This window comes from Gigantopelta aegis, chromosome 8 (genome assembly GCF_016097555.1).
Source record: "Gigantopelta aegis isolate Gae_Host chromosome 8, Gae_host_genome, whole genome shotgun sequence".
Lineage (NCBI taxonomy): Eukaryota > Metazoa > Mollusca > Gastropoda > Neomphalida > Peltospiridae > Gigantopelta > Gigantopelta aegis.
In genome coordinates, this window is record NC_054706.1 from 72,074,184 (window position 1) to 72,093,144 (window position 18,961).

Below are 18,961 nucleotides of genomic sequence, written 5' to 3' on the forward strand. Positions count from 1 at the left end.
GTGCATAAAGATATCAACTCGTAGATGTTTTGGAACATCTCTAAATAACTACATCATTTAGTTTCAATAGAAGGTCTGATGTTGTTTTTTTCTTATTCTTCTTCATTGCAGATCTGACTGATAATAAATTGGTGCTGGGAGTATATAAACTCTACAACATCAAGTGAAATGAAAAACTTTCAACTCTCAATCGCAGCATCTCCGAGCCTGATCAATACAACATAGCCTGGACTTAATCAAAGTTCTATAAAAGCGCTGACGGTACGCAGCGTTCCGTCTATTCTTCTTGGACCGCGTACTATATGGTGACATCCAAAGGTTTTTCTACCATCAACAACGTTTAAAGAGCCCGCCACCAGCACGCAAGATGTGTTCTTCGTTAGACGATCGACTGTCGGACAGGCATGAATGACCATCAACATGTCACACCGTCCGTCCGTTCTGTTTGGCGTGTGTTTGTTCTTCCTCATCTCAACCCTACCCATCAATTCTTTGAAGAACATCACCATCGGATACTTGACTTCGACGATGTCGGACTTCAGGCTGATATCAATTCAAGGAAGACTGATATCGGGTGCGATAACGCTTGCTGTCAACGAAATAAACGACGACCTGCTAATCCCAGGTCACAGGGTCAATATGATATGGGCGGATACCAGGGCCAACTCCCTCCTCGCCACGCGCTACTTGGCGGAACAGTGGCGCGAAGGGGCGGTGGCGTTTTTCGGACCGGAAGAAAGTTGCACGGTGGAAGCACGTGTTGCAGCATCGTTTCAGTTGCCCATGATATCGTATGTAAGTAAAATTGTTTTGTAAAACTTTTGAAAATATTTATCAAAATTAATTTATTCATTGTGTTAATGAAGCCAGAGGAGCTTTCATATAGTTTTGCTTGGTGTGTGTGGGAGGGGGGAAGACGTATTTAAAAAACCTAATTACACTATTCACGTTTTAAAAAAAGAGAAGTAAAAAAGGGCTCGTGATAACAATGAATTGTCCCAACTTAACAATGTCTCTAGTATCTTATAACATATAGGTAAATGACTTTTGAGTATTTCTGTTTTTCTGTTGTGCGATTTGTTTACCTTTTTTTTAGGAAGGTTACTTCCAATGTAAAATAAATGCGATCAGATTTATGTCGATTTTAATTTTCTATTGTTTTAATTTTCTACTGTTTTATTAAACATAATTATGTTCTACTCTTATCACCAGCTCAATATACATGTAATCAAAATAAGATACACTTTCATTGCCGTTTTCTTGCACACTGACTTTTATTTAATACGTTTTAACATGTTAAAGTTTGATTTGACTTCCAAATAACGTCTTTGACAACTGGTGTCGTGTGGACATATCTGGACAGAATGGAAACGTTTGGCAAACCTACCTTTGCAATGGCTTCTGTTTTATTGTAGTGGTAATAACGAGTGTGGTGGATACCACCAGTATCGAGATTTTAATCATAACGTATAACTATATTATACTTTTTTTAAAACCAGAAAGTTGCTATGCTGTATTAGAGGTTGCAGTGGTTTCCGTTTTCTTGTTCTGTGGATTTGGTTGAGAAGATGATGCTATCAGTGTTGGGGGAGGTGATAACCGAGTTTAAATCATAACGTATGTCTATATTATATATTTTTAAAAACATCATAAAATTGTTATGTTTACTATGTCTCTTTCGAAAGATGAACGACAAAACCGTAATACATAATCAGAGCCACATCTCTGCACATTGCAGAGTCGAATGGGCATTTGGCAAAATAGTGGATGAGTCCATAAATATCTAGTGCCTCGTCTACAGGAGAACAGCTATTCCCAAGAAGATCCTTTATTGGTATTTCAATAAAAGATCGCCACAAAGAAGACTGCTACCACCAGACTAGTTACTAAATGAAAACTAGCACCGGACAGAGTTCATTAGAATATGTACAGCTGTGAAGATATACACTCATTAATCACTGTCATGGCAGTGATGATATCAGGTGTGCGCGAAAGGTGGCACCCGTCATGAGTACTGTTACCACAGCTGTCAAGTATTTATGTCACTTCATCTAAAACGATGAAAGGTGGCACCCGTCATGAGTACTGTTACCACAGCTGTCAAGTATTTATGTCACTTCATCTAAAACGATGAAAAGATGGAAAAAAATCATAAATGTGCAAGAGTTTCACTAAAGAGATGAAAAAGCATCCGCCATCATTTTGTTCAGTGATGCATTATATTTAGTAGCTATAGCCTCCCAATGTCTGCCATAAAACCTTTTTAATACCCTGAAGTATCACTGGACAGCATAACCCTGATGAAACAACTGTGCCAGAATGATATGGCGTTGTTTGAAATCTGCATAAAATGAACATGCGTTAAGGTATCTTAGACGTTGCGATATGTAGACACCGAAAGCTGAAGCAGAAGGTATATTGTGCAACATAAAGGGGAACTTGAAGTCATCCCTTTTGTAATACAGCTTAGTTTGGAGACCAGTATCGCTTTGAATAGCTGTGCTTATATCGAGGAAAGAAACTAATTTAATACCTTGATATGTTTCATTTATTTCTAACTCTTGTGGGTAAATCAGTGGAAAGTAATCTGTAATACTGCTAGTATTTAATGATATAAGATCATTAAAATATAGTGGAAAGTAAAGTTAAAGGGTTTAGCCAAATTATTTTTTCTTTTCGATTCGACCAGATATGAACAGAGAAACAAATCGGTGAGTAGTGGAACATAGTTGGTTCCCATGGGGATTCCTATTTCCTGTCTACATGTCATATCCCCTAATTTGACATATATTTTGTCAATGAGGAAGTCTAGCATATCACATACTTATGTCTGTCTCAGTATACTTTAGTCTGGATTCACTCCTCGGTCTTCGCCAATTGTCAAGATCCGTGGAAGATAGTTATGTAATTTTATCTTCGCTCACCGTTGTTTGTTTGTTGGAGTTTTTTTTTTTTTTTTTTTTTGGTTGGGTTTTTTTAACAAATGCCCCATTGATTAAGGAACGAAATTTGTCCATAAGCTTGTCGGGAGCTGGGGCATATAACGTTGTACAGTTAAATGTTTTAATATTAGAAAAACTTTCGTCTGGATTGACAGTGAATTATTTCAAGTAAATCTTTGGAATTGTTTAGAATCCACGTGTGTCTTGAAGACATTTGATCAATACCTAATAATGCCATCCTTGAAGGTGATCAGGATAATGGTCAATCTTCGAGACAAGGATTTGGTGGTGAATTTGCTTGACCCCACGATGTACCTCTTCTTGTATGGATTCTTGTGACGTTTTGGAATATATTGCATTTTCGTTACCTCTACAATCTACTTTATTGCATTTTTCAATTTGTCAAATCTTATTATTTTCCCAAGTAGCAACTTGTATCTACCGATGCACATTCTTGTTAATAGTAAGGAGTCACCTTTATTGACAATTGCCTTTGAACAATGCGATGCCCAATCAAATCTTGGTGGTCATACTTCTGATTATGCGACCTGATATCTCGAAAATTAACGAATAAATATCACATTAAAATAATCTTCATCTAAATTAAGCTTAAATCAAACACAGAATACAATCACTCAGAGTATATTCTTAGTGGTTTTGCAGACTCAATTTAAATACATATTTGATTTCTAAATGAAAGGTATCTTTTGAACTTCTGTCTAATTAACGGCATTACATGTTATCCTTAACAATGAAATGTTGTACGAGTATTCCATGACGAATGGACAGTGTATTACAACAGAAACTTGAAAGTGAAAGTGAATTGGAATGCTAATGATGTTTGACAGTCGTCAACAAAATGCCTTTTCGCCATTTGTTTCTTTGTATGAAGTCTGGCTTAGCAAAAGTCGTTCTGTTTGGTGACATTTAATTTGAATACACGCTAATATTATGAATAATAGGGCTAGTTACGTCGACAAACATTTTAATTATTGTGATGGAAATTATATGTTATGAATATAAATAAAAACTACTTTCACAGTTACCACTACAATTTCCCAGATGACTTAACATCGCGCTTTATGACAGTTTTCACAATGGTATTCCTCCGCTTAGCTGTTGTATATAAATATCGTATAATTCAACCTGCATCCAATGTGGTATTTTGGTGATATATCGTTGTTTCAATCTAAGCCATTTCAGAGCAATGCGACAAACTTCACTTCTAATATAACCATAGCGTACTGTGCATCTGTTACAAAAGAAGTATTGAAGTATATCTTATTTGCATACAAAAAAAATATTCAACCGACTGTACTCAGCTTCGAGCTACCTTCACTGGCCACCTGTTACTGCCGATGGGAGTAGCGCAATAATGTAACACTATTCCATTTCATTGCAACTTATTTTTGTGCTTATATCCTATTAATGTCCAGGCACACTGTCCTGGACACACACGTCAGCTATCTAGGCTATCTGTTCAGGACAATGTTGTTAGTTGTTAGTGGTTAGTGAGAGAGAAGATGGTGTAGTGGCCTTACACCTACCCACTGAGTCGTTAAAACTCGCTCTGGGTGGGAGCCGGTACCGGGCTGCGAACTCAGTACCTACAAGCTGTATGTCCGATGGCGTAACCACGACACCACCGAGGCGTAACACTATGAACTATTTCATGATTTTATGTTACTGTCGATACGAGTAGCACAATAATGTAACACTTAACTAGTTCATGATTTTATATTACTGCGATGAGAGTAGCACAATAATTTAACACTTTGGACCATTTCATGATTTTATGTTACTGCCGATGCGAGTAGCGCAATGATGTAACACTATGGACTATTTCATGATTTTATGTTACTGCCGATGCGAATAGCGCAGTGATGTAACACTATGGACTATTTCATGATTTTATGATACTGTTGATGCGAATAGCGCAATGATGTAACACTATGGACTATTTCATGATTTTATGTTACTGCCGATGCGAATAGCGCAATGATTTAACACTATGGACTATTTCATGATTTTATGATAGTGTTGATGCGAATAGCGCAATGATTTAACACTATGGACTATTTCATGATTTTATGTTACTGTTGATGCGAATAGCGCAATGATGTAACACTATAAAAAATAGCATGATCAAAATCGTATATTCGCACAAAACTGAGTCGAAAGGGTATTTTGGCAAGATTGTGATTGTCTCTACGAATCACTAACCCGCCCGGTCTGAGAGGACTGCCACATTGCTGTGAATTTGTTTTGTAATGTAATAGCACATATTATATAGAGTAATTCATTCACTGATCCTAATTACTAACCAGTTTAAAATAGTTTAGGTTATTATAGCTTTTTATAATTAAACTACACATTGCTAAGAACGTTACTTACATTACATTATAAATTTTTCAAATCGAATATGTTTACGCGCGTGCGTGCGTGCATGCATGTGTGTTTATCGACCTTGTTGTTGGCTGTAATTCAAAATTAAGTTTATTTAAAACAGAATAGATACGTACCTCGCAAATTACGGTCAGTGAAATTAAATGCATTCCACGTATGTAAACTGACTTTGCATAATTTCCTTCGATTACTCAGATTACAAGGTCCTGTGCTGTAATAGGGAAGGATGATCAAACTGTGTCAGCAGTTGTCTACATCCGTTAGCATTATTCATTACGAAGTTCGACCAATTCATCAGTATCATCTCAGTATAGAGCAGAGTGACACACACGAAATTGCTGGTTGGCGAATGGTGTAAACTCATTCTTATAAACAACTGTTATTTTCCAATCCTCACCTCCTTATTCTTCTTTTTCTATTTCTTCTTTGTCTTCTTCTTGTCTTCCTCCTCCTACTTCTAATTCATCCTCATCTTTTCCTTGCCAGCATATTTGATGTTTGTTCTTTAAGTACACTAAACATACATTTCATTAACAAAACTTAGCAAAACTTACAAGAAAGAGAAGGGTCACTAGGTTTGACGACGAATCCAGAACTTACCGCTCAGATAAAGATAAAGAAATACTGGAGAAGAATCGTGTATAGTCATACCCTCTATTAAAAAAAAATTGTCCATAATTTCTGTTTGGCTTGAAGTTAGAAGAAAAGTAAAAGTGTTTTAAGAATCGTCTATAGTCATTCCCATCATTCTAATAAAATGTTTTTTGTCCATACTTTCAGTTTGGTTTGACGTAAGAAGAAACGTAAAAGTGTTTTGAAAACAACAAAACACTACTATTTTTGTGTGCAATTTGCAAATCAGTCTGCTCAGAAATAAATAACTTGTAGTGAACTTCATAGTATGAAAAAAGGCGTTCCCTGTGATACGGACTATAGGTGTGTTGCTTGAAATAGCAGCAAGAATGAGGCTAGGGAAGCTTCACATGTTCATTTGCCCTTCCTTCCTTTCATATCCACATCCACAACAAGATGCCCACAAAATACCTTCTGCAGCATTAACACTTCAAAATCAAAATAAATCAGTGAATTCTTAAATCTTATGAGATAATCTTGAATTCTTTCTAGAGCAACAATGGCATACGTAACAAATAAATAATTCATAGATTTTTATGACTTCGAAACTATTTTGTAGCATATTAACATGTCTATGGACTCTTTTGGTAAAGCTGGTGACATTAATTTGTTGATTGTCCCACGACGATGGGCGCATATCGATCAAATGTCTTTCTTCTGTTACAATGTGTATTCTTACCATCGAATTTAGCCAATAATTAATGTCATTATCTCTATTTTACCAATGCTGACATCATCCACTTGAGGTTTCTAAGGAGAGTCAAACACATTTAACATAAAAACTAACCAGCTAGTCACGTTCTGCTTCAGCCTGTTTCATTGATTTTTATTTGATCTTTTTTTACATGTCAAGGTGTTGTTGGATTAAACTGAATTTTGGTCTTGGCATGATGGCAAATGAAATGTTTTTTATTCATCAAAACTGAATTCTCTGATTTGTACTGTGTACGAGTTATCTACTTGAGCGAAATGCACCTCATCCATAGAATATCGCCGGCCTCGGTGGTGTCGTGGTTACGCCATCTGACATAAGGCTGGTAGGTTCTGGGTTCGCAGCCCGGTACCCTCTTCCACCCAGAGCGAGATCACTACATCCTCTTCTCTCTCACTAACCACGAACAACTAACCCTTTGTCCTAGACAAACAGCCCAGATAGCTGAGGTGTGATTGGATTGGATCTAACTGGATATAAGCAAGAAAATAAGTTGAAATGAAATGATAGAATATCCAAAGACGCATGCTGGGAGGTGGGGTGATGGTTCGGGGTTGAATACCCCCTCCTACTCCAAGCGAATTTCCTGCCTTTTATAAAAATGTATTATCCAAGGGAATATGACTCGAACCCCGTTAGAAATTTTCTGCATGATTTTCTGCACATGCGCCTGATGTCTCTCTGGCGTCAGACTAACAAAGGTAAGTGAACTTGACCTGTGGTTAACAGAACAGGACTGGATGAAAAGTAAAACGTTTGTTTTGTTTAACACCAATAGAGCACATTGATTAATTAATCATCGGCTATTGGATGTCAAACATTTGATAACTCTGACATATAGTCTTAGAGAAGAAACCCGCCACATTTTTTTTCTATTAATAGCAAGATATCTTTTATATGCACTTTCCCTTAGACAGGAAAGCACATGCCACGGCTTTTGACCAGTTGTGGTGGGTGCACTGATTGGAACGAAAAAAAAGCCCAATCATTTGAATGGATCCACCGAGGTGGTTCAATCCTGTGACGCAAGCACCTCAGGCGAACACAGGACTGGATGAATACATATAGTAACTGAAACATATTGTTGAAACTTGATTTAGAGCAGCCAAATATGTCGATACAAAATCTAATCTAATGTTTATTTTGTATCAGTGCAAAAACATTTGAAAGGAAAATACTAGACTAGCCCAGGTTTAACTTAACTATACTTTAAACAACTGAGCTCTGGTGTGTGATTGATTACGAGATCTATCCACCTCAGCATACGCAATGGATTCTTCCTCATGACAGAAAGAAAGAAATGTTTTATTTAACGACGCACTTAACATATTTTATTTACGGTTATATGGCGTCAGACATATGGTTAAGAACCACACAAATATTGAGAGAGGAAACCCGCTGTCGCCACTTCACGGGCTACTCTTTTCGATTAGCAGCAAGGGATCTTTTATATGTACCATCCCACAGACAGGGTAGTACATACCACTGCCTTTGATATACCAGTAGTGGTGTACTGGCTGGAACGAGAAATAGCCCAATGGGCCCACCGACGGGGATCGATCCCAGACCGACCGCACATCGAGCGAGCGCTTTACCACTGGGCTACGTCCCGCCCCCTCCTCATTACAGATTCTACTTCTCGACTGGTTTTTCAAAGGATGATTTATGTTCTGTCTGTGGGAAGGCGAATAATTGTATGACATTATTCACTTCAATTCAATGGCTTTTGGTAGTCCTGAGGGCGATCTAACTCGAGCGCTCGCCTGAGGTGTTGGTTGGAGGATCGAATCCCCTCATCGGACCTATTCTGTGATTGGGTTTATGTCATCCCAGCCAATGTCCCACGATTGGTATATCAAAGGCCGTGGTATGTGATATCCTGTTTGTGGGGAAAATGCATGTAAACGATCCCTTGTTAACGGATCACGTAGAGCGTTTCCTTTGACTACTTGTCAAATTTATCCTGGAGTAATCAATAGTCGAGCAGAAAAGGACAAACAGTAAAGTAAACACTTGTAACCAAAACGCAATAAAATAAACATTATTTATTTAATTAGTTGGACCAGTGCTGAATATAGCACACTATTTGCTATTAATATCTACTGCCTAATTCATTTGCTATGGCATTTAAAAAAAAATAGAACTCACTTTTGGCGTACTACGTAAAACGTAACGAATAGTCGCGCACCCTATTCTATTTACATGTTCGGCGATTTCCGTCTCAGGATCCGTGTACTTGGTATTAGAGAAAACGGTATTTTCATTGATGAAAAAAAAAAAATGATGTAAATCACTTAACAAAATGTTTTTCATTTTAGGCATAAATAACGGACCAGGAAGTGTTGTCTGTTAATTTGATAGTAAATGTAACGTCACTGGTTCGTGCGTGCTCGCGAGCTTTAAACAAATTGTGACGTGCGCGACTTTTGATGTACGCGACTATTGATTATTCGACGATAATGACCAAATAGTTGGCATCCAACAGCCGATGATTAATAAAGTGGTGTCTAGTGGTGCTGTTAAACAAAATAAACTTTAACTTTGATAGCCCGTAACGTTAACCCGGCAATTAACTGTGGCATCTACAAAAAAAACTTTAACTTTGATAGCCCGTAACGTTAACCCGGCAATTAACTGTGGCATCTACAAAAAAAAACTTTAACTTTGATAGCCCGTAACGTTAACCCGGCAATTAACTGTGGCATCTATAAAAAAAACTTTAACTTTGATAGCCCGTAACGATAACCCGGCAATTAACTGTGGCATCTACAAAAAAAACTTTAACTTTGATAGCCCGTAACGTTAACCCGGCATCTACAAAAAAAACTTTAACTTTGATAGCCCGTAACGTTAACCCGGCAATTAACTGTGGCATCTACAAAAATTAAAGCCCATTTGATTGTAGTTACGATTAGTACTGTTAAACACTCAGAACAGAACAGAACAGAACAGAACTTTATTACATTCAGACCGTTATGCAACAGCGTAAGAGGAACATACATATTCTGATTTTGACAAGATGTTTTACAGGAGGATACAAATAATAGGAATGCATTGCTTGGTACACATATGAATACAAATATAAATACAGTACATGGTATTACATTATAAATATATGTGTATTAACAATATAGATACATGATATTACATTATAGAAGGCAGTATAGTGACGTTAACCTGGCGACTAACAGTAACATCTACAAAACTTAAAGCCAATTTGATTGTAGTTACGATTAGTATCGTTAAACACTCGAAGGCAGTATAATGACGTTAACATGGCGACCAACTGTAACATCTACACAAATTAAAGCCCAGTTGATTGTAGTTACGATTAGTACTGTTAAACACTCAAAGGCAGTATAATGACGTTAACTTGGCGACTAACAGCACAGTATAATTCAGCAGTTAATCTACTCTAACAATATCTATTGAAAGTTTATACAACACATAGTGTTTGTTACATGTCAATTCATCGGTTCCCTCTTGACGCAAATGGAATATATAAAGCAAATAAATGTTAAAGACAAAATAATGTCGGTGTACAATCGTCAAGATTAGAATGAGATCTAGTAGCGGCTCTTGGATGTCAAACATTTTGTCATTGTGACACGTAGTCAAAGGAAAACGTTGCATTTTTCCATTAGCAGCAAGGGATCTTTTTTATGATCTTTCCCTCAGACAGGATAGCACACACCATGGCTTTTGATATACCAGTCATCAGGCGCTGGTTGGGACGGGGGAGGGGAGGGAACGACAAGAGAATATGTTCAACAAAGGGATTCGATTCTTCATCCCAAGAATGTAGCGGGTTTCCTCTCTAAGACTATATGTCAAAATTACCAAATGTGTGATATCCAATAGCCGGTGATTAATAAATCAATGTGGTCTAGTGGTTTGGTATACAAAACAAAGTTTAACAAACTTTGGTCTAGGGCGGAGAAAAAGAAGAAAGAACGAATAAAACACGTCGTATTTATCCTTAAAAAAGTACCTCTAATTAGGTATCGCTAGCGATACGACCGCTATAATACTAAGTGAAATATGATTCGCTGTATTGGTTGTGAATCTAATTATTTGTGAAGAAAGCCTAATACAAATGAGTGTCCGGGGAGAGCTTAGTCGTACTTACGAGGTATCTGAATTGTAGATTACGCCCATTACACGGGTCTGTTAACCATCAGACTTCACTAGAGGACAATTACCGTTATTTGCCTTCCTATAGCCAATATAATGTTGTCACGACAATTCCTGTTTGGTAATTATTAGTTTGCCCGTTCATTTTTGTGTTTTCCACAAATAATAATAGCATTCCAGTAAACGTAATTGAGATGGTTTCAAATGACAGTTCACTTTGACTTGTGTTCCGATAGTTTGCAAACATTGTAAACAACTAATGGTCTTACTTTAAATATAGAATGAATCTGGATCGAGAATGTCAGTAGGTTGGGGGGTGGGTGGTGGGTGGTGGGCATGGATTACTTAATGCGGTTGGGGCGTTTTTATAAAATGTCTTTAAATTCTGCGTGTTAGGTGTACCCAGCATTTAGATGAAGGTTTTATTTTTTTCATTTTGAAATTGGGTGAACGCCTGATGTTCTTTGATCATAGGATCAAACCTCTGTAGACTCATTCTCTGATGGGGTTTTTCCGGATCCAACCAGTGCCCCACGACTGGTATATCAAAGACCATTGTCCTGTCTGTGGAAAAGTGCATATAAAAATCCTTTGTTGCTAATTGAAAAAAAAGTAGTGGGTTTCCTCTAAGACTATAAACAGAAATATCAAATGTTTGACATGCAATAGCCGATTATTAATAGTCCAATGTGATTTACCCGTGTCGTAAAACAAAAGAAACTTTAACTTTTTATAATTCTTTAAGTACCTTCCCAGCAAGGGTATGGCAGAGAAGTAAAGATTAGTGAAACAGAAGATGACGTAATATTAAAAATTTGTTTTGGACCAAATCAAACCAAACTTGGGTGTCATCGTTCGATGTTGATAGAACTTTTAATAATGCATTAAAAGCGTTGATGATGTTGGTAAAAAAGAGAAGACTTTTCCACTCCTGCTTCCACCTGTGTTGGTACGAATTAGTTCCTACACCTCCCTGAGCGATGGAAATGGAATGATTCTAATTTCTCTAACAGCTATTAACTGCTGTTGTGATTGGTAGTAAATTACGATTTTTTTTATTATGTAAATACAATAAGCTCTTCAACTTATTATACTTTAATTTACTCCTAGGGTATGTCACTAGACGTTGCAACACGTATAACCAGTGTACAACATATTTTTTTTTTTTTAAAACAATGGGCCAACGATTTTATGCAAAAATTAATGTTGTTGATTCAAACATTTTTAAATATCTTAAATACCTCGTAACTCGTCGTTTTGTGGCAGTTAGATTAAACTGAATGCAAGATGTTACAGTTATATAATAATATACACTGCTATTGTCAACCTTTGTATTTGAATTTTTTAACAGTACTGGCAATGGTAATTAGTTTGCTTCAAGGTCACGTTTACTCTTCCACTCCGAGCTTAGTCGTACTTGCGAGGTATCTGAATTGTAGACTACACCCATTACACAGACCTGTTAACCACCAACGTCACTAGAGGACAACTACCGTTATCTGCTTTCCTATGGCCAGTAGAATGTTGTCACAACAACACCTGGTTGGTAATTATTAGTTTGTCAGTTAATTTTTTGTGTTTTTCTACAAATAATAATAGCATTCGAGGAAACGTAATTGAGTTGGTTTCAAATGACAGTTCACTTTGACTTGTATTTCGATAGTTTGCAAACATTGTAAACTAATAATGGTCATAATTTACATAGAATGGATCTAGATCGAGAATGTCGGTAGGTTGGGGGGGGGGGGGGGGGGGTAGTGGGTGGTGGGCATGGATTACTTAAGCCGGTTGGGGCATTTTTATAAAATTTCTTTACATTCTGCATGTTAAGTGTACTCTGCATTTAGATCAAGGTTTTTGTTTTTTATTTTGAAATTGGGTGAACGCCTGGATCCAACCAGTGCCTCACGACTGGTATATCAAAGACCATGTCCTGTCTGTGGAAAAGTGCATATAAAAATCCTTTGTTGCTAATTGAAAAAAAGTAGTGGGTTTCCTCTAAGACTATAAATCAGAAATAATTTAAGTGATTTAAACTGGTCCATAGGTATTAATTCAAGAATGAATGAATGAATGAATGTTTAACGACACCCCAGCACGAAAAATACATCGGCTATTGGGTGTCAAACTGTGGCCAATGCAAACAGTAAGTGATGATCAACATCAATATAAAAAATTCAACAGTTAAATTAATTCAAGACAGCTAGGGTTTAGTATAGAGGCTGCGTCCCATAACTTCATTCTTAAATCTCAATAGAAATTACAAGTGGTCAAAAAATGATATTCTATGATATTTTGGTTACAACATTTACAAATACAAGTACGACTATTTAACGGGGTTATCGGCCTTGTAAATCTCCCAATTTCAACTTCCAAGGTAAGGTGCCGCACTGAAATTTCGCCAAAGTGCTTCGCTGAGATCTGTGTAGGACAGAGCAAATATAGGGCTCTACAGAGAAGGAATTCTTGAATTGTCTATACGTTCGCGACTTATTGCCATTAACTTGCACCCTATCATTCCAAAGTCTGTAAAGCCGTGTTTCAACGTCTATATTAATCAATTTGTCCTTTATTAACAAAAGATTCGAGTGTGATATGTTAAATACAGATAATGCCAAATTATTTTTAAAATTCTAACATTGTTATCCCATGATTTACGATATTTAAGTGACCAAATTTTAATAAAACTTATAATACGATTTGATAACACATTATTTAGTTTTCTCCAAAAATGCACTACTTCAAATCTTGTTTAGTAAAACATGAAAGCCATCCCATGTCAAACTTTAATTTTTATAATTCTTTAAGCAACTTCCCAGCTAGGGTATGTCACATTTTAGCTTTTGATATACCAGTCTTGGAGAAGTATTAAACAGGAAACATGAATGAATATGTTCATTGATAGGGATGGATCTTAGGCCCATTGCATCTTTGGACTTCGTTCTACCACCGAGTAACATCGCGTTTGGTTTTAATTGTTTTTCTGCGCGTATATATAGTTGGTTCAAGCACGCTGTAATGGGCTCATAGCTATCTGTGTTGTCCGTCTAGGACAGAGAAGTAAAGGTTCTTGAAACAGAAGATGACGTAATATTTATAATGTATTTTGGACCAAATCGAGAACTTGCGTGTCATCGTTCGATGTTGACAGAACTTTTAATAACGCATTAACGGAAACTGCTGTTATGATTGGTAGTGAAATGCGACATTTTTTTATTATTTAAATGCAATAATCTCTTCACATTTTTATACTTGTATTTACTGCTAGGGTATGTCACAAGACGTGGTAACCAGTATAACCAGTGTACAACATTTCATTTTATTTTTTTGAACAATGAACTTACGATTTTCTGTACCAAAAATGAGTGTTGCTGATTAAAACATTTTTAAATATCTTAAATACTCGTAACTCGTCGTTTTGTGGCAGTAGATTAAATTGAATGCAAGATGTTACAATTTTATAATATTATACACTGCTGTTGTCAACTTTTGTATTTGAATATTTTAACAGTATTGGCAATGGTAATTAGTTTGCTTCAAGGTCACGTTTACTCTTCCACTCCGAGCTGTCAATTCACTGTGGATTGAAACCTGGAGTAATTATTTCGATGGAATTACACCTGAGACTTCGTTCGATCAGAAATCAAAACACGTACAAGTATTATAATATAATGAACAACATAACTTTGTCAGCAGACAATAGGGGTTGGAATTAATTTTAATCATAATCAATTGTCGTAAATAAACACTGCCAGATTGCGCGCGAACTCCGCTTGTTTATGATGGTTTTACTACAGTTCTGAAGGTCAGTGAAGCAAAGTGGAAAAGAAATTGTGATAAAGGCAAAGATAAAGCGCCAAGGTTACGAACAGTTCACGGACACTTTCTCTGTTTGTCTTTCTTCATATCAGTTAATAGCTGTCAGAGAAATTAGAATCATTCCATTCTCATCGTTCAGGGAGATGGTGGAACTAGTTCGTACCAACAGAGTTGGAAACAGGAGTGGAAAAGTCTTCTCTTTTTTACCAACATCTTCACCTGAAAAATAAAGGCATTAAGTACATTCCAGGGCTGTAGCTAGCGGGGGAGGGGGCAAGGAGGCAGTTGCCCCCCCCCCCAAAAAAAAAAAAATTCCGGTAAAAATAATAGAAATAGTTATGAAATAGCTATATGTATGTAACACGTTTTAAGTATGTAACCTGCCTGAAATGGCTGCAAAGTGGTACTTCAGAGCCTTTAGCCCCTAGTGTCTTGCGCCTTCCATGCTCGTTCGTTCCAGTAATTCATCTGCCCCCCCCCCCCCCCACACACACACACACGCACACATTATACACAAAATCCTAGTTACGGCCCTGCATTTGTAGATGTAACAATTTTTGAAAGAATACTCCCTCCACCCCAATGAGATCATAATTTTCAAGAACAGCCTTTAGAACGGAAAGAAAGAAATGTTTTATTTAACGACGCACTCAACACATTTTATTTACGATTATATGGCGTCAGACATATGGTTATGGACCACACAGATTTTTGAGAGGAAACCCGCTGTCGCCACTTCATGGGCTACTCTTTCCGATTAGCAGCAAGGGATCTTTTATTTGCGCTTCCCACAGGCAGGATAGCACAAAGCATGGCCTTTGTTGAACCAGTTATGGATCACTGGTCGGTGCAAGTGATTTACACCTACCCATAGAGCCTTGCGGAGCACTCACTCAGGTTTTGGAGTCGGTATCTGGATTAAAAATCCCATGCCTCGACTGGGATCCGAACCCAGTACCTACCAACCTGTTGACCGATGGCCTAACCACGACGCCACCGAGGCCGGTCCTTTAGAACGGTTACCCTTGGTAAAACAGTAACTGTTCATCAATACAACCATGGCTATATAATTAGTATCCGAGAGAATTAAAGTTAAAGTTTGTTTTGTTTAACGACATCACTAGAACACACTGATTAATTAATCATCGGCTATTGGAAGTCAAACATTTGGCAATTTTGACATATAGCCTTATAGAGGAAACCCGCTACATGTTTCCATTAGTAGCAAGGGATATTTTATATGTACCATACCACAGACATGATAGCACATACCACGGCCTTTGATATACCAGTCGTGGTGCACTGGCTTAGAGGGAATTATGACTGGGAGTACGATATGGTAGATTAATTGCTGTGAAGGAATTTACGAAGGCGATCACTGATACATACTATTAAATTGATGTATGGTATAGAGCGTTACTACTCCCCCCCCCCCCCCCCCCCCCCCCCCCCCCCCATATGCGCGGTTTTAGGCGTGGCGCGGACGCGGTACACACAGAACAGACGCACAAAAGGAGCTCATATCAAGCTGAAGTTCAACTTCTTTATTGCGTTACGTTTTACAACTTAGCAACGTTATAACAATGAGAGCATTAATATATACAATTAAATAGTGCAGAACAATGGTGGGGAGTGACTTACAAAAAGACATGTAGCCAACAGTCATCGTCCTATGAAATCGCTGCTATTGACAGATATTATCATGGGGTACGATAGGCCACGATATCAAACTCTCTCGACATTCTGAACTAACATTTTTTGCCTAGACCCAGGCGCAGCCTGTTTGTACCCCCGCTGAATATAGACACAGGAGCAAACATTACGTGATACCAAAATCAATCTGGACCATTTCCAACATGGGTGGTCTAACTCAGCAGGCGCTTGTGTAGGGAATTGTGAGCCGGTCTAGATTGTGGCGGGCGAAGGTTTTACCCTGGAAAATATATTTTAAAAATAAATTTAGCTTTCAGCAGGAGGGATTCGACACCTGGGCACACACCTCAGCTATCTGGGCTGTCTGTCCCGAACACAGGATTAGTGGCAAGTAGTTAGTGAGAGAGAAGTCGATGTAGTGAACCTAACCTACCCATTGAGTCGTTGTAATTCACTCTGGGTGGGAGACGGTACCGGGATGCGTACCCAATACCTACCATTCTTATGTCCGATGGCTTAACTACTACACCACCTTTTATATATCACTGGTTGGGACGGGAAAACCTCCAGTCAGACACGTTTTTCAAAAACTGCGCAGCTGATACAGGTTTTCAGATTAAGCTGAATTATTTGGCTGTTTGCTACCATCATCGTTTTAAAAAAAAAAAAAAACAGTCGCTGTGATTTGTAGTCCCATTAGAACTGAACGCACTCTACAACACTATGGACGTTTGTGGCGCAGTCCGCCAATCTATGACCGTTTAGTTTGCTCAGATCGCAAGTTCATACTTTGATTATATGTAAAGGCGCGTTTTCAATGTGCAACTTACGGTAACAATGCATGGCATATGATCGCAACGTCTTTAACTGCACAGTATATAAAGTCTACTAGAGCCCATTGATTTATTAATCATTGGCTATTGGATGTCAAACATTTACAAATTCTGAAAGTTAGTCTTCAGAGGAAACTAATACATTTGGTTCCATTAGCAGCAAGGACTATTTGTATATACTTTCCTACAGACAGGACAGTGCATACCAAGTGCTGCGTTTGATAAAAAAAAAAAACAGTCATGGAGTACTGGTTTGAACAACAACAAAACCCTTTCAGAGAATAGGTGAAAGGTTTGAAAGCGCTGTTCTGCATATACACATCGGTAATATGTCTGATCAAGAGAGAAGTTAATGGTTTGAGAGATAGAGACAGATTTAGAGCGACACACACACACACACACACACACACACACACACACACACACACATAGATAGACAGACAGATAGATATAGATATATAGATATACATATACATATAGAGAGAGAGAGAGAGAGAGAGAGAGAGAGAGAGAGAGAGAGAGAGAGAGAGAGAGAGAGAGAGAGAGAGACAGACAGACAGACAGACAGACAGACCTCAGAGCTACAGAATGCGTCACTACCACAACCCTACCTAGATAAATACAGAACATGTTCAGTTCAATTCGAATACTCTCAACTGTTGCTTAATCCAATTGCATTCTGTGTCTCGTTCTCACAAGTCGTGCCGTGAGTACACAGCTTAAGTTAATAGTTGGAGATTATTTCCACTGGGTAATTTAATTTGTTTACACGTACCGATTCTAAAGTCAGTCATTCGGCCGTTTTAAATCCAAGCGGCCAAACCGGGGATCGCTCGGTGATATTTTGGGCACAAGTGCCTAATCAATCACAATTTGATCACCATCCCGCGCCACGACGAATTTCCAACATTTGTTGGGCCTGAATCGTCTTAGTGATCAGTCTGTCTTGATGGTTTTAATTACGGTTTGAAATCCAGGTCACACTTATCTTTTGGTTGTTATTAAAAAATCAGCGTTTGTTATTATTGTATGAGATACTTAAAGAGCCTTTATAAAATGTTCTTAATATGGGTCTCAAAACGTGTTTTCTTTAATAAAAAAAATAAAATAATAATAAACTATTCTAAACTATTCTATGATAGACATTCAATTTGAGAACCTTGGTTACTGCCCAATGGGCCCACAGACTGGGAGCGATCCTAGACCGATTGCGCATCAAGTGGACGCTTTACTCCTGGTCTATATCCCGCCCCCTGAGCCTTTAGGATGCTGGCTTTCGATTTGGCTTCTTTTGAAGAAAGAAAGAAATGTTTTATTTAACGACGCACTCAACACATTTTATTTACGGTTATATGGCGTCAGACATATGGTGAAGGACCACACAGATTTTGAGAGGAAACCCGCTGTCGCCACTACATGGGCTACTCTTCCGATTAGCAGCAAGGGATCTTTTATTTGCGCTTCCCACAGGCAGGATAGCACAAAGCATGGCCTTTGTTGAACCAGTTATGGATCACTGGTTGGTGCAAGTGGTTTACACCTACCCATTGAGCCTTGCGGAGCACTCACTCAGGGTTTGGAGTCGGTATCTGGATTAAAAATCCCATGCCTCGACTGGAATCCGAACCCAGTACCTACCAGCCTGTAGACCGATGGCCTAACCACTACGCCATCGAGGCCGGTGCCCAAAATAAAGAAAACAGAATGACCAGCATCGGTAACGCAAAGGTTAAGACTGGTAGGAGCTGGGTTCGTTTCGCAGTAATGGCTTCTACAAACGGTAACTACTCAGTGCGGAGAGGAGGTCTAAATCCAGTAGACGTAGCCCA

General features: G+C 38.1%; 1 protein-coding gene across 1 annotated transcript in view; it reads left to right on the forward strand.

Annotated features, from left to right (window-relative positions):
* The window catches only part of LOC121379052 (receptor-type guanylate cyclase Gyc76C-like), a 158,112-nt gene that overhangs the window by 12,790 nt on the left and 126,361 nt on the right, over nt 1-18,961 (forward strand). The window contains exon 2 of the mRNA XM_041507500.1: nt 112-795. Within this exon, the coding sequence (XP_041363434.1) occupies nt 409-795 (387 nt within the window). The 5' untranslated portion in view covers nt 112-408. The remainder of the gene's footprint in view (nt 1-111; nt 796-18,961) is intronic.